The sequence below is a fragment of the Crotalus tigris genome, unplaced genomic scaffold (assembly GCF_016545835.1).
Source record: "Crotalus tigris isolate CLP2741 ecotype Arizona unplaced genomic scaffold, ASM1654583v1 scf7180000017639.5415321, whole genome shotgun sequence".
In the NCBI taxonomy this organism is placed as follows: Eukaryota; Metazoa; Chordata; class Lepidosauria; order Squamata; family Viperidae; genus Crotalus; species Crotalus tigris.
The window spans coordinates 4,599,447-4,613,523 of record NW_024096532.1 but is presented as its reverse complement, the minus strand read 5'-3'; the positions used below and the strand labels follow the sequence as shown (position 1 = coordinate 4,613,523).

Genomic DNA, 14,077 nt, shown 5'->3' with positions numbered 1-14,077 from the left:
TGCTCCTAGGCCAAAGTCCAAGGCCGAACTACAGGCCTTCCTGGGCTTTTTGAACTTTTACAACTCCTTCCTTCCAAACAAGGCTAGTGTAGCCAAACCTCTTCATAGGCTCCTGGACAAACAGGCAGTGGTCACAAAAGCATGAAGCAAGTTTCAATAAAGTTAAGGCCTTACTCACTTCTAACAGTGTGCTTGCACATTTCAATGAATCCCTTCCTGTGTGCATCGCTTGTGATGCTTCTCCTTATGGGGTGGGATCCGTACTAAGCCACCTCAGACCAGATGGAACTCAGGTTCCTGTTGCATATTACTCCAGGACCTTGTCTTCTGCAGAGCGAAATTATGCTCAAATTGACAGGGAGGCTTTAGCTGTTGTTGCTGGAATCAAAAAGTTCCATGATTTCCTATATGGCAGGCATTTCACGGTCTTCACTGACCATAAGCCTTTGTTGGGGCTGTTTACCACACATAAACAAACCCCCCAAATCATCTCCCCCAGAATGCTGAGATGGTCTATCTTTCTGTCTGCCTATGGTTTTTCTTTACTTCACAAACCTGGGAAAGAAATGGGCCATGCTGATGTCCTCAGTAGATTACCCCTGCCAGTAGTAGAGGCTGACCCTGCACCAACAATCAATATCCTCTCAGTTCAAGCCTTGCCTGAGTCCCCTTTAGATGCCAAGGATGTGGCTGCTGAATCAGCCACAGATCTCACACTTTCTCGTGTCCTATCTTGGGTTTTATCTGAATGGCCAGAGAGCTGTCCAGGCACTGAGTTTCAGAGTTTCTGGTCAAAAAGGAACGAGTTATCCACTTTCCAGGGTTGTCTGCTTTGGGGGAGCAGAGTTGTCATTCCTACCTCAATGAGGACTAGGGTCTTAGGTTCCCTCCACAAGGGTCATCCTGGCATTGTACGTATGAAGGCGGTTACGCGCAGCCATTTGTGGTGGCCTGGGTTAGACAGAGACATTGAAGCTAAGGTGCATGCATGCCACCTTTGTCAACGCTCACGCCCTGAAATGCCCCAAGCTCCTGTACATAGATGGGAGGAAACACAGTCTCCATGGTCTAGGGTGCACATTGACTACGCTGGGCCCTTTCAGGGTCAATTCTTCTTGGTCTTGGTTGATAGTCATTCAAAATGGCTTGAGGTTGTACCTGTCTCTTCCACCACCACTGCAAAGACTATTCAAGTACTGAGGGGGATTTTTGCTTCACACGGGCTTCCTGATGTCCTCGTATCTGACAATGGCCCTCAATTCACTTCTTCCGAATTCCAAGCTTTCTTACAGGCCAACATGATTCGTCATGCCACCTCTGCGCCCTTCCACCCGTCCACCAACGGTATGGCTGAACGCATGGTTTGCATCACCAAGGATGCTTTGAAGAAACTAACCTATGGAGACTGGCATCACAGGTTGGCTGACTTCTTCCTTTCTTATCGCACTACACCTTCCACTTCTACCGGGAGGACCCCAGCTGAACTTCCTTTGGGGCGCAAACTGACTACCAAGCTTGACCGGTTGCACCCGGACAGACTACCTTCTACAATCACACACCCCAGGGCATCTAGACAACTGCTAGTGGGTGCCCCGGTTTGGACTCGTAACTACGGGCCTGGTCATTTATGGGTCCCTGCCACTGTGTCCAGAGTCACAGGTCCTTTGTCCTACGAGGTTTCCCTGGACGACGGTCGTGTCCTGCGACGACACATCGATCAGCTACGCACAAGACGGGACCTTCTCACTGAGACTCCTGGTTCTTTTCCAGGGGGGAGGGGGATCCCTATGGGCAAAGGGAAGGGTGTGGGCTGCAGCCTATCATTAACGAGGGAACCACAGACAGCTCATTCCAAAATTCCGCGAGTGCTCCAAACAGGAATTCATGGAGTCCAACTAGAACTCAGGCACCAGTGCCTACTCCAGCCAGGGAATCACCCCGGGGGTATAGTCACTACACACCAGCATCATTCAGTACTCCAGTCAGGGAGGATATCCGGGAGCATCCAAACAACCCACACCCTGCAAGAGAGCTGGCACACATTCCGTCTAGTTGGCCCAACACTGCCACTGCTCCTAGAAGGGGGCAAGCACATAGGGAGGTGGTCGAGGAACCGAATCCCGATTACAACACCTCTGGCATCACTCAGGGGACAACTGAGTTTTGGGACAGTACTGAAACCCTAGTAAGCCCAGTTACAGAACGGGAACATGAGGGAAGACAGCCTCTTGATAGATCTAGGACAGACCTGGGAGGTTCTACAGAGTTGCCCAACAGTGGCAGTCACTTAGGAGGGCCAGAGAGCCTGCAACCAGGCAGGACAACCAGGTCAAACAGAGAAAGAAGCCCTGGCCTGACGAGCCCGGTGGGCAAGCAAGCAGGCCAGGCATTGGAGCACAGTCCTTGGGAATCACCAGGGCCAAGCAAGGGGAACAAGCATACAGCACCCCTCAGTCAAGGGGTACTTGGAAGGTATCCAGAAATCAGGAGGTCACAGAGAGCTAAAAGATCTCCTAAGTATTTAGAAGATTTTGTAACCCTACTGGCAAAACAGAGTTAACAGAGAGTATTTTGTACATGTAGGAAAAAATGGAACACTGGGGAACAATAGAAGCAAAAGAGATAACTGGTACGAAAGCTAGTATGGGTATCACACTCATATTGGGTTGCATATTATTATTTGTATGATTATAGTCTTAGCCGGGGGGGAAGGGGTGTCATGTCCTGAGCCTGTGAAGGCAGGCTCGGGGCATTGCAACGGTCCCAGGCAGGTGCAAGCTGCCCGGGACCAGACTGGCTGTCGCTAGCACTCGCGCGCATGCGCAAAGTGCAGGTGCATCAAATGTTGCAGTTTGGCCCAGGGATCGCCTATAAAAGGGGCAGGGAGACTTGGGCGTTGTCGGCGTCTTGTAACCAGTATGCTGAACAGAAATAAAGAGGTTCCTGAGAACTACAACTGCTTCTCGCGTCATTGCCATTTCGCTGAGGACTTAACACTTTTACCTCAAAGGTTAACCAAATTTGGCTTGAACATTCACATGGGACTTGAAGAAAAGAGGCCTTTCCTGTTGTGAGTGCCTCAATGCAACACAGAATCTGTGATATACTATTGTACTGCTAACATGGAACATGTTGATTTCCTGGCGGTAACAAATGAAGGAAAAATTATATCTGTAATCCAGACATATGTTTGTAATATTTTAGACCTTATATTTCATATTTTATGTTTTTACCTCTTGTGTTTTTATTGAAATGTGATGTGAATGTGCCATATGATAAATAAATAATATGTAGTGAGTATCTCCAAGGTAATTTCTATAGGACAGGAATATATTGTTGCTATATTTAAAAAAAGCAGACACAAGCCTGAGGAGCTAATGGTTTTATTGCATCAAAGGGTCTTCAGCATCATATTGGAACCTGGATTAAATTCAGAAGTTTGGTTCCTTGAAACTCAACCAAAAATACAAAAACACTCCTTAAGCTTATCCTGCATTTCTTTGCATCACTCTCCTCCTGCTGCCAACTACATTAACCATGGGAACTCTGTCCGCATTTCCCAACCTTGGCAGCTAGCTGATCCAACTTGGATTTTACTTGATCCAGGCCTTGGACCAATTGCTCCAGTTTCTGCAGCACACCGGGATCCGAGCACGAGGTGCAAGAAATTGGGGGTGCTAATGTGGGCTGTGGAACCACAGTACCTAGAAGAAAACAAAGCAGACTTTCTCACATTGGATCTGCCATTTCAGCCTCTCTTTATCAGGCAAAATCAATTGCAATAATTCTTTCCTCACCACCACCCTTTATATAGAGACCCCCTATATTGACATATACCCAGAAATATAGCAGTTAAGGGTTCAGCCACATGGTTCCCTTTTGGGAAAGGGGTTATAATTGTTAGGATTTTAACCAATAAGGAAAAGCAGATAGTGACTGATAAGAACTATTTCTATCCCTAAGAAATGCATAATCTATGAGTGAATTTTTGCCCATCACATTACTCCAATTGAGGGGCAAGAATTTTATTAAGAAGAAAAATTGGTTTTGCTGGCTCATCTTGAGATGCTTAATAGCATTATCTTCCTTTATGTGGCAGTGATTTACTTCTTATGATCAGTATTAAAAGGTACAGTAAAGCTTCTTTAAGGTTAAGCCCAATTCCTGGATACATCCATGTAGTTTGGAAGTGATTTGCCATTGCCTTCCCCCAAGATAGATTTTCAGCTATACAATTTAACATATAATCTTGGTATCTTGCAATGGACTTCCATCTAAGTACCAACCAGGTTTTGTTTTGCAAAGCTTTTCAATATCAACCTAGTTGCTGACTTCATTTTCCTTCAGATTCCTGAACATCACCCCATTTGAGCCAGACAGGAAGGCAATTTTGCCTTCTCTTGGAATATAGCAAGTTACTTCAGCTACCCACTGGAAATATTGGTAAGCTTTGTCTCCATTTATTAATCTAATGCCATTTTGAAGCCATTTATGCTGCACACCACTTGGAATTAAATTCCTCAAATTAATTCTTGTGCAAATAAAATCATTATCAATCCAATCATTCACCTGATCTTTACTCTTTTAAAAGGTCCACACAGAAATTAAAATAAAATCATTTCCACAATCTTTGATATTCAGTCACGAGTGCCAGTGCTTTAGTAGCCAGAACAACACTATCCATATACAATAAACGATATCAGGTAGCCTGGCAGAACTTCGTGGTTTATAGGAGGACCAAAAAAGGCCCTTGTTAAAAAAAAAAAATTATGTGGTGGCCACAGAATATCCAAACCTGCTGCAGAAAAGGTTATAGGAGAGAAAGTGAATGGATTTTCAGGTGAAAACTGTGTTAAGTGGCTGAATTACTAATTAGGAACAGTCTTCACTGCAACATCACAATAATGCATGCATAGATTTGCAAGAGCCCTTAGCCCTTTCTGGGTATATGAATGGGTACCCTTCTCCGTTCCCCAAGATACCAAATCCTATTACCATGACTGGCACAAATCTTCCTTTTCAGTTGGATATCTATGAGATCTGAGAACTGTCGCAGGATGAAGGTATGCTCTGTGGCAGGACGGGAAGCCATGGCGTGAAGCTCCCGCTGAGCCAGTCTGCTTGAAAACGCTGGACCAGCCTTCCAGGAAAAAGAAAGTCAGTGAAAGACCATTGAGTACTGGTTGTCAAAGGAAGATTGTAGAAATGAAGAAGAAAATAGGGTTCTCTCCTACTTAGCCCTCTGCCCTGTTCGATGGTGGACTGAGCTTCAAGGACTACCTATGACCCAAAATTCATCTCCTCCAAATTCCCAATGCTCTACAATTATAGGAAACATTGCTGCCTTCATTTAATATATGTCCTTTAAGCACTGTAAAAGACCTGAATGCATGTCGTTGGCTAGTGGAACGGTTTGCCTTCAGAAGCTGTGGGTGCTCCATCACGGGAGGCTTTTAAGAATAGACTGGACAGCCATTTGTCTGAAATGGTATAGGGTAGGAGTAGGCAACCTTGGCTTTTTTATGACTCATGGACTTTAACTCCCAGAATTCCTAAGCCAGCCATGCTGGCTTAGGAATTCTGGGAGTTGAAGTCCACAAATCATAAAACAGCCAAGGTTGCCTACCCATGGTATAGGGCAGTGGTTCTCAACCTTTTTAATGCGGCGACCCCCAACTGGTCATAAGTTGAGGACTACTCAACCGGTCGTAAGTCGAGGACTATTCAACTGGTGCAGCACCGTTTGCAGAATGGGACTTTTGGCGGGCTCAGCAGGGCAGAGACAGCCTGGACAATTCCTATTGGCTTTTGAAAGCCAATAGAATTAGATTCTATTCAAGAGAGTCATTTCTATTGGCTTTCAAAAGCCAATAGAATAAAAGGGAGTAGCACAGCTAAGGAAAAGGGGAAAAAAATGGCGGACTGCATTGTTTGGCGACCCCCGTGAAATGGTCGTTCGACCCTAAATGGGGTCCCGACCCACAGGTTGAGAACCACTGGTATAGGGTCTCCTGCTTGAGCAGGGGGTTGGACTAGAAGACCTCTAAGGTCCTTTCCAATTCTGTTATTCTGTTATTGTTGGCTCCCACCATTTCTGAAAATTAAAATCTACCTATCTTAAAGTTGCCAAGTTTGAGAAACACTGCAGCAATGCAACCGTGCTCTGAAATTTATCTTTTAATCCAGGAAATCTGGAAAGGAAGGTGAAGATTGCTTCAGGGAGGAATGTTATGGCATCCTCAACGGGCAAAAACAGAACAAGGGGCAAGGATTTACCAAAGAGGACAACCAGAAACACAGCCTCTGCTTGATAAACTGGCCTAGAGGCATTGCAGTCAAGTTGCAGGAAGCTGGTGCATTACCTCTCACAAAGCAGCACCAAAACAGCTCTGGCAGAACATGTAAGGGAGTGTTCAGTTTGCAAATGTTGATAATTACATATCAACCCCTCCTCCTCCTTAGGTTTCAGACAGGTTAATTATTAACTGTTACCATCAAGCTGGACTGATTTTTGGAAAACAGTTTCCAAACACCCTTGGAAACTGTAGACTTAGCAGTTTGCCGACAGCAAGACAAGATTCCTCTTGGTTGCTACCCAATAAGCACGCTGTCCCTATTGAAACCTTGGCAAGCAGTTGCCATTAGAAAACTTTTGTGCTTAAGACTAGCTTTGGAAATACAGGTAGCTCTCATTTAGCAACTCCAACCGGGCCTGGCAATTTGGTTGTTAAGTAAAATTGCAACTGGGCTCATCATTTTCCTTTTAGCTTTCCTTTGCTTTACTGACCTGCAAAGGTCGTACATGCAAGCATTGGTCCCAAAGTTATTTTTTCATCACTATTGTAACTCCGAATAGTCAGTAAATGAGGTAGTCACTAAACAAGAAGTATTTGTATTATAGACAGACAACCTTTTTGAGTTCATTTGGAAGTCTGAGAGTGTGACATGGACATACTAACAAAATGGTTATTGTGGAGAGGAGAAATTTATGTATTGCTCTTTGGTAAAATAGGTGCTATAATCTGTCATATACTGTACAGCAGAAGACAAATTGGCAACAAAGCTTTATACTATCCTTTCCAGTTCTGTCTGGGATATTCCTTACCATTCTCATCTTACTTTTTTATTTTATTTTATTTATTTCAGTTCATTTATTTCATTTTTTTCCTGGATCAGTACACACATATTCACAGTGAGCACTGGGTTGGAGCCAATGACTATTTTTATTTTGGTAAAAATAAAATGTGTGATAATAATAGTTATTAATCTGTGCTTTTACAAAGGTGTGGTACAATTCCGAAGAACCTAGTAATTACAAAACTCCGTCCAGTAAAAGTAGTTCATGAAATAAAAGTCAAAGCGGTAAGTACATGTTCATACTAACACAGACCAAACACAACAACCACACACAGGTTTCAAACAACATCCCGTAATACTCCCATTAATTCCAACAAAATAAGAATTAATGTAGGAATAGTTAAAGAAAGGAAGGTGGGATAATCAGGCCTCATTGCAATTAGATACTTATAGATATAGGTGTCTATGTGTATGACTGCTGCACACATTGATTGATCGATTGATTTAATAAATGTATAGGCCACCCATTTCATATACGGTGGTACCTTGGTACTTATCAGTTCCAGGAGGCACGATGAGTATTAAAAACTATGAGTACCAAACAATTTTTCCCCATAAGGAATAATGTAGCAAATCACAAGGCAGCTGACACCGACAAGTTCTAGCTTGTGCCTTGAGTACCAAATAAACAATGGGTACCGGGATGAAATTTTCACATCAAAATGCATTGAATACCAAATTCAATGAGTTTCAAAGCAGTTGGGTACCAAGACATTGTACATAATTCTGGGCCGTTAACAATTAAAGCAAAGTAAAAACAATAAAAGCAATAAAAGAATGAAAAACAACAAAAGAGGGGATGGACAAGAAAGGTAAATAAGCTAGATCTCACCCCAACAGCAAAGCGTGTGATTCGAGCCCTGTCAGCCTCCTGGACAACCTCTGCATAGTCCAAGGGATCCCCAGTTTTTTCTCCACCAGTCACAATCACCAGGAACCTCTTGGCATTGTTGCGAGCGCCTTTCTGAGGGGTGAACTGTTCCCTAATAAATAGGAGAGGGAGAGGGAGGGAGAGAGGGAGAGAGAGAGAGAGACTGAAGTGCCATTGCCCACTTCCTTTTCCAGTCCTGTATCCTGGTCTAGCAGCAGACATTCCAAGGGTTGAGGATTCTACCATAGCCATGGCTCCATGATAGGGGATGTGAGCCTGCCTAGACCCAACCAAGCAGGAAGGAGCTCAGGCCAGGGTTGGGAAAGAGGAAAGGCTGCCCAGAGACCTACACAGCTTTCCGGATGGCAGTGGCCATGTAGGAAGAGCCATGCAGCTGACGGACTTCTTGTAGGACAGAGTTTAGGTTTCGGTCATTTTGGAAACTTCTGAAGTCAAAATGCTCCTGAATTATGTTGGAAAACTGCAGGAGGGAGAACTGAGGAGGAGAGGAAAAAGAGGATGAATGAGAAAACAGCAATCTGGAATTTCTGAACAATTCATATTCATTTACTAATTAGCTGCATTCCCACAACAGGCAAGGTCAGCCTTGCCCAAGCTGATGCTTTTTGGATGGTTTGTTAGATTATCCCTGAACTCTTATGAATCCAGTTCAAATAATAATAATAATAATAATAGTAGTAGTAGTAGTAGTAGTAGTAGTAGTAGTAGTAGTAGTAGTAGTAATGTTGGAAGGGACCTTGGAGGTCATTAGTCCAACCTTCTGCTCCAGTGTTGGAGCATCCACAACCTCTGGAGGCAGGTTGTTTCACTGATTAATTGTTCTCACTATCAGGAAATTTCTCCTTAGTTCTAGGTTGCTTCTCTCTTTGGTTAGTTTCCATCCGTTGCTTCTTGTCCTGCCCTCAGGTGCTTTGGATAATAGCTTGACTCCCTCTTCTTTGTGGCAACATCTGAGATATTGGAAGACTGCTATCATGTCCCCCCTCGTCCTTCTCTTCATTAAACTAGACATACCCAATTCCAGCAATCGTTCCTTATATGTTTTAGCCTCCAGTCCCCTAATCATTTTTGTTGCTCTTTTCTGTACTCTTTCTAGAGTCTCAACATCTTTTTTACATCGTGGAGACCAAAACTGGATGCAGTATTCCAAGTGTGGCCTTACCAAGGCATTGTAAAGTGGTATTAACATTTCACGTGATCTTGATTCTATCTCTCTGTTAATGCAGCCTAGCACTGTGTTGGCTTTGATTTTGGCTCCTTTACTGTTTGGATTATACTTCCAGATCAGGTTATTTAAGTGAATCCATTTTATCCAATGGATTATTATTATTATTATTATTTGCTAGAAACCAGAAGTAAATGCTGCAAACCGGCAACAAACATCAAAAATCACAGGCACATGACCAGGATGCTACAAATGGCACCAATGGTGAGCCAGTTACCAAGCACCAAAAATGAATTCACATGACTGGAGGAAGAGAGGGTGGTATGCAGTCATCATAATTTTGAAATCAGGTCATAAGTCAAGGACTATCTGAATATCTGTTGCAATGGACGCTGATCCCCTAATGCTCCATGGTCTGGTTTCCTTCCCTCCTTCCTTCCTTCCTTCCTTCCTTCCTTCCTTCCTTCCTTCCTTCCTTCCTTCCTTCCTTCCTTCCTTCCTTTCTTTCTTGTCTCTAAAAACTAAATTGTAACAGAATTCCCCAACTTTTCCAGCTTGGCGGCCCAGAAGGAAAAGGAGCAGCAGGGAAATTCAAATGGACCAGTGCACAACAGCGGCGCTAGCCTGGGTGTGCATGCACAAGTGGGTTGCTCGTACCCATGATGCATGTGCTGATGCCTGTGTGCATGCGCAAATGGTTCGCCAGTGCTTGGGTGATGCAGCGGTGCTAGCGTTCCTGCACATGCGCAAATGGGACTGCTAATGCCCGTGCAGGGGTGCTACCATTAGTGGTGTAGGGCTTGCCAGCTGCAGGCCGCAGCCCGGTACCAGGCTGCGGACCATAGGTTGGGGACCCCTGTTTTAGGCAGTTCTTTTCTTTCCACCATTTCTTATCATGGCTCACAAAGGTATCCCTCTCCTCTGTGATGGGTGCCTCAACTGTCTTATGAAAGTCCCGCTCAGAAGAACAAAGTATTTTCCCATTACTGCATTCCATCCCATTCCATTTGGCTTCAGAGAGCAATCCATCTTGAAAAAATTATCCCCCTTAGGGGATTCTCCATCCCTCCAACTGACCAGAGTATTTTCAGGAAAACTTTTACTGAAGAGTCCAACAAATAATTTCTGTGCAAGAAATTCCATAAATCGAACACTGCCTGACCCATCGATCAGTAACACAATGTCTCGGGCAATATTTGGACACTCTGGAAAGAAAGGAGCAAAGGGAAGAATCTCATTTCAAGATCAAAGCTATCCTCTACTGTTCTCAACTTATCACAGTCAATGTCCAGCTGAGCGCCTCCTGAATATATTAGTAGTTTCCTAACAAACAGAAATTCAACTGGTGATATTTTTTTTTTCATCTCAGTATTCTACTTCATTGTGGGGGGAGGGAGTCACAGGCTGAAGTTCCAGGTTTTAAAGATACTGTCATTTTGCCGGGGGGGGGGGGGAAATGCTGGCAACATCCTTTGTGATTTTTATAAAAAAAATCTCTTTCCAGAATAATCCTAATATATCTGAATGAGCAATAAAGAACTGCATTTGAGTACATAGAGAATGCCCTTTTCATGACTTTATAATCATTATTTTGATTTCCAAGTGGGGTTGATAGAACTTGGTTTTACCCATTTTCACTAACACTGAACCCCCTTTATTTCTAATCAATACAGAGCTAGAAATTATGGATGGCAATTCACTATATATATAGCTTATACCCAAGCTTGTCTTCAGAAAAAATCTAATTTGTTAACAAAAACTGAAGTTTCTAAAATGCTGGATTTAAAATAACGTACTCTACAAACGTTAATATAAAAAAAGAAATGTTACTTATTTTCAGTGAATCTTAAGGTCTCTCCCATTTAAAGATAAATTATAACATTTATAAAATGCAGATTTCAATTTTTACACTTTTTGCTTACCCTGATTTTCTGGCTTTCTCGGGGGAGCTGTTGTGTCATCATCAGAAAAAGCATCAGAAATAGCAAAAGTGACTGATGACACTACACAAAAGGAAAATAGTAAATCATTATCAAAAATATCAATGCAATTTTGAACAGAAGATACTAATTTTCTAAGGCCAGGAGAGTGCTAATGTGTGTGTGTGTGTGTGTGTGTGTGTGTGTGTGTGTGTGTGTATGGGTGTATTGCTCCTCGAAGCACGAAGCTGAAAACACCAGCCTGGAGATGATGAATGGGACTTCGTCGAAACGTCGCCAAGACACTTCCAATTTTACGCGGGAGAAAACTCGAACAACCAAAGACCTATATATATATATATATATATATATATATATATATATATATATATATATATATATAGCTATATGCATAAAATGCATATATCTAAGAGGAGAAAAAGAAATGTAAAGGATCTGGTAATTTGTGTCTCCATTTCTCTATCACTGTGCCTATTAACTATATAAATATTTGTAGATACTTAGGCAGGGTTGGCTAGATAACCAAATGGTTGTCTGATTTTTTTTTTAAAAAAATTATAACTCCCATTAATCTTAGTATAAGACAAAACCATGAAGTTTAGGCGCCACTAGACCAGTAACTGCATTTATCCTCATTCAACTGCATAAAACCATTAAATCCTTACCACAGCTTTAAATCATTACAGCACTATTTATATGCCAAGAAGGTATTTGTTAAATATTCTTAAATACACATGTAATTTTAGTCTAATAAAGATGGGGTAAGGGTGGTTTTCCAGCTGTTGTTCCAACTTCCATCAGAAACAACCAGCAGGGCCCATTATCACAGCAGAGTTTTTTCTTCGACATTATCTTGAGGCATCACAGATTCTTGAATTTTCTTTACAATATCAACAACAGGAGCCACAACATATGAAATGTCAGGTAGTGAATGCGGTCTTTTTTTAGATGTACAAGGGTCTGTTGGTATCTGCACTAGAAACACAGCTATTCCTGCTCAGAGATTTAATTGGTAAAGATGGATGTTTTGAAGAACCAGTAACCCATTCCAACAACAATATGAATTTGTATCCTAAAGAGGAAGAAAATGGAGGCAGATGTCCATTTATAGAGGCATCTGCAGGTTCTATATCAAAAAGTCACAATGAAGCTGCAATCACACAGTAAAAGCCCTCTTCCTTTTTTACATGTTTTGCAGTCACATTATACACACAAAAGGAATGGCCACAATCCATTCCTGACTTTTGTCACCTTCTTCCTGTAAGGCAAACAAATTCTTGGGAGCATGTTAGCAAAACAGAAATATAAAAGGAATGTGTACTAACTGGGCTAACCCTGAAGTGCTTGGTTCCGCCCCAGATGCCCTAGCTATTTAACTATAAATAATTTTTCCCAAAAAGAGGAACATCTTAGTGCTTGGAAAGAACAAGTTTGTGTGGGTTAATGACCATAGTAAAATAATTTAAACACAAGGATGCCCTAACATGTCTGAATTCAGGAACAAAGACTGAGAAAATTGGCAGTTGAACATCATTCCAGTGTTAGGAATTCAACAGTGTTTGCCTTGACACAAAAATGTGAGTCAATCAGAATAGAACTGGAAGGGACTTCGGAGGCCTTCTAGTCCATCCCGCTGCTCAAACAGGAGACTCGTGTGTATGAAAAATGTGTCCATCTATGGTCACTTGCATTTTTTTGCATCTCAGGTAAAGCAGCACTAATATATCTTCTTTTAAGTTTTCTCTGAAGCAAGTTGGGCTTATTTCTTCCTGTGGAAACTTCTCACAATAGCCATGTGAGTTGGATTGGGAGATTGTCAGCCATGTAGAGTAAACCAGACAGGAATCATCACCGGAAGTGCTAATTCTACTTTATTGTAAAGCTACATTGAAAGAATCTCTCCCCTCCATCTCCTTTGCAGCCCAAGAAACCAGGGAGGGTCACTTTTAAGTTTCTTGCCCCACCAACTATCCAGCTGTGGGCTATGTTGTCTCTTATCTCACCAATCCCTTGTTAGTGTCTCTTTGCCCAGAATCCCAAAGTCTTAACCACATACCATTACAGAGACCAAGGGATATTCCTGGTTTAATGGAGATTTAAATATCTATCTTATTTAATCCTGGACATTCTTAATTAGTACCCTATAGTGGTTTTCATGTTGGTTTGATTAAGATTATTTTCTTAGGGATGGGTGGGCTGTGACCCCCAGACTGCTGTTATGTTCCACATATGTGGTCCCTAGGGCTCGGATCTTGACTGTTCATAAAGGGAGAAGGATGAACGCAGACAACACAATGTCTTGGCATTTCATTTTCATGAAAAATATAACATTAACTCTAAAACAGCCATGTCGTGCAGAGTCATATCACCCTCAAAACCTCCCCCTAACTTTAGGTATGATGTGGTGACTACTACTGAAGGGGACACCTTAGGCTACCCTAAAAAAAATTAGTGATGCCAACTGATCACTGAAAGTTGGCTTTCAAGGAAAAGCTCAGAGAGCTACCCCCTGTGTCCATCAACAAGTCCTGCCTGACACAATGATCTCTCTTTACCTGACCACAGGACCAGCTGCAGTTGAAATATTTGTACCCACCTGCTACTCCAAAGAAAAGGAAGGTGACAATAAAAACTCCAAGTGCTCCCATGGCTGGCCTCTAAATTGTTGTCTGTAAGTTTTTAGTTCTGAGGGCAAAGGCTGTTTGGAGAGTAAGCTGGACACTGAAAGAGCACTGACCGGAACAGGTCATCTGAATAAAAAACAGCTTCACTTTCCTGGCAGTAGTAGTCACTCTCTGATATGCAAACATTTGCTCCATTAGGTCATTGAACTCTTGAGCAGTAGCCACGTTGAGTTACTCTATAGGTAGTCCTCAACTTATAATCATTCATTTAGTGACTGTTTGAAGTTACAGTGGCACTGACCATTTTTCACACTTATGA

The 14,077-nt window shown here is 42.5% G+C and overlaps 1 protein-coding gene across 1 annotated transcript; it reads right to left on the bottom strand.

The window, feature by feature from the left end:
- Window positions 1–3,367: 3,367 nt before the first annotated feature.
- LOC120304554 (integrin alpha-M-like) lies at window positions 3,368–13,888 on the bottom strand. Its single transcript, XM_039335288.1, has 7 exons — window positions 13,731–13,888; window positions 11,117–11,197; window positions 10,272–10,399; window positions 8,359–8,504; window positions 7,970–8,120; window positions 4,996–5,140; window positions 3,368–3,704 (listed from the first exon to the last, which is right to left on the bottom strand). Exons 1-7 carry the CDS (start codon window positions 13,780–13,782, stop codon window positions 3,532–3,534), a joined length of 876 nt encoding a protein of 291 aa, XP_039191222.1. The 5' UTR covers window positions 13,783–13,888; the 3' UTR covers window positions 3,368–3,531.
- Between the last annotated feature and the right edge of the window lie 189 nt (window positions 13,889–14,077).

Excerpts from the sequence above, each read along its gene's own strand:
- LOC120304554 (XM_039335288.1), bottom strand. The coding sequence starts at position 13,782 with ATGGGAGCACTTGGAGTTTTTATTGTCACCTTCCTTTTCTTTGGAGTA. Across the intron at positions 5,141-7,969 it reads TCACACGCTTTGCTGTTGGG|GCTGGTCCAGCGTTTTCAAG; the intron begins GTGAGATCTAGC and ends TTTTCCTGGAAG. Across the intron at positions 3,705-4,995 it reads GAAGATTTGTGCCAGTCATG|GTACTGTGGTTCCACAGCCC; the intron begins GTAATAGGATTT and ends GTTTTCTTCTAG.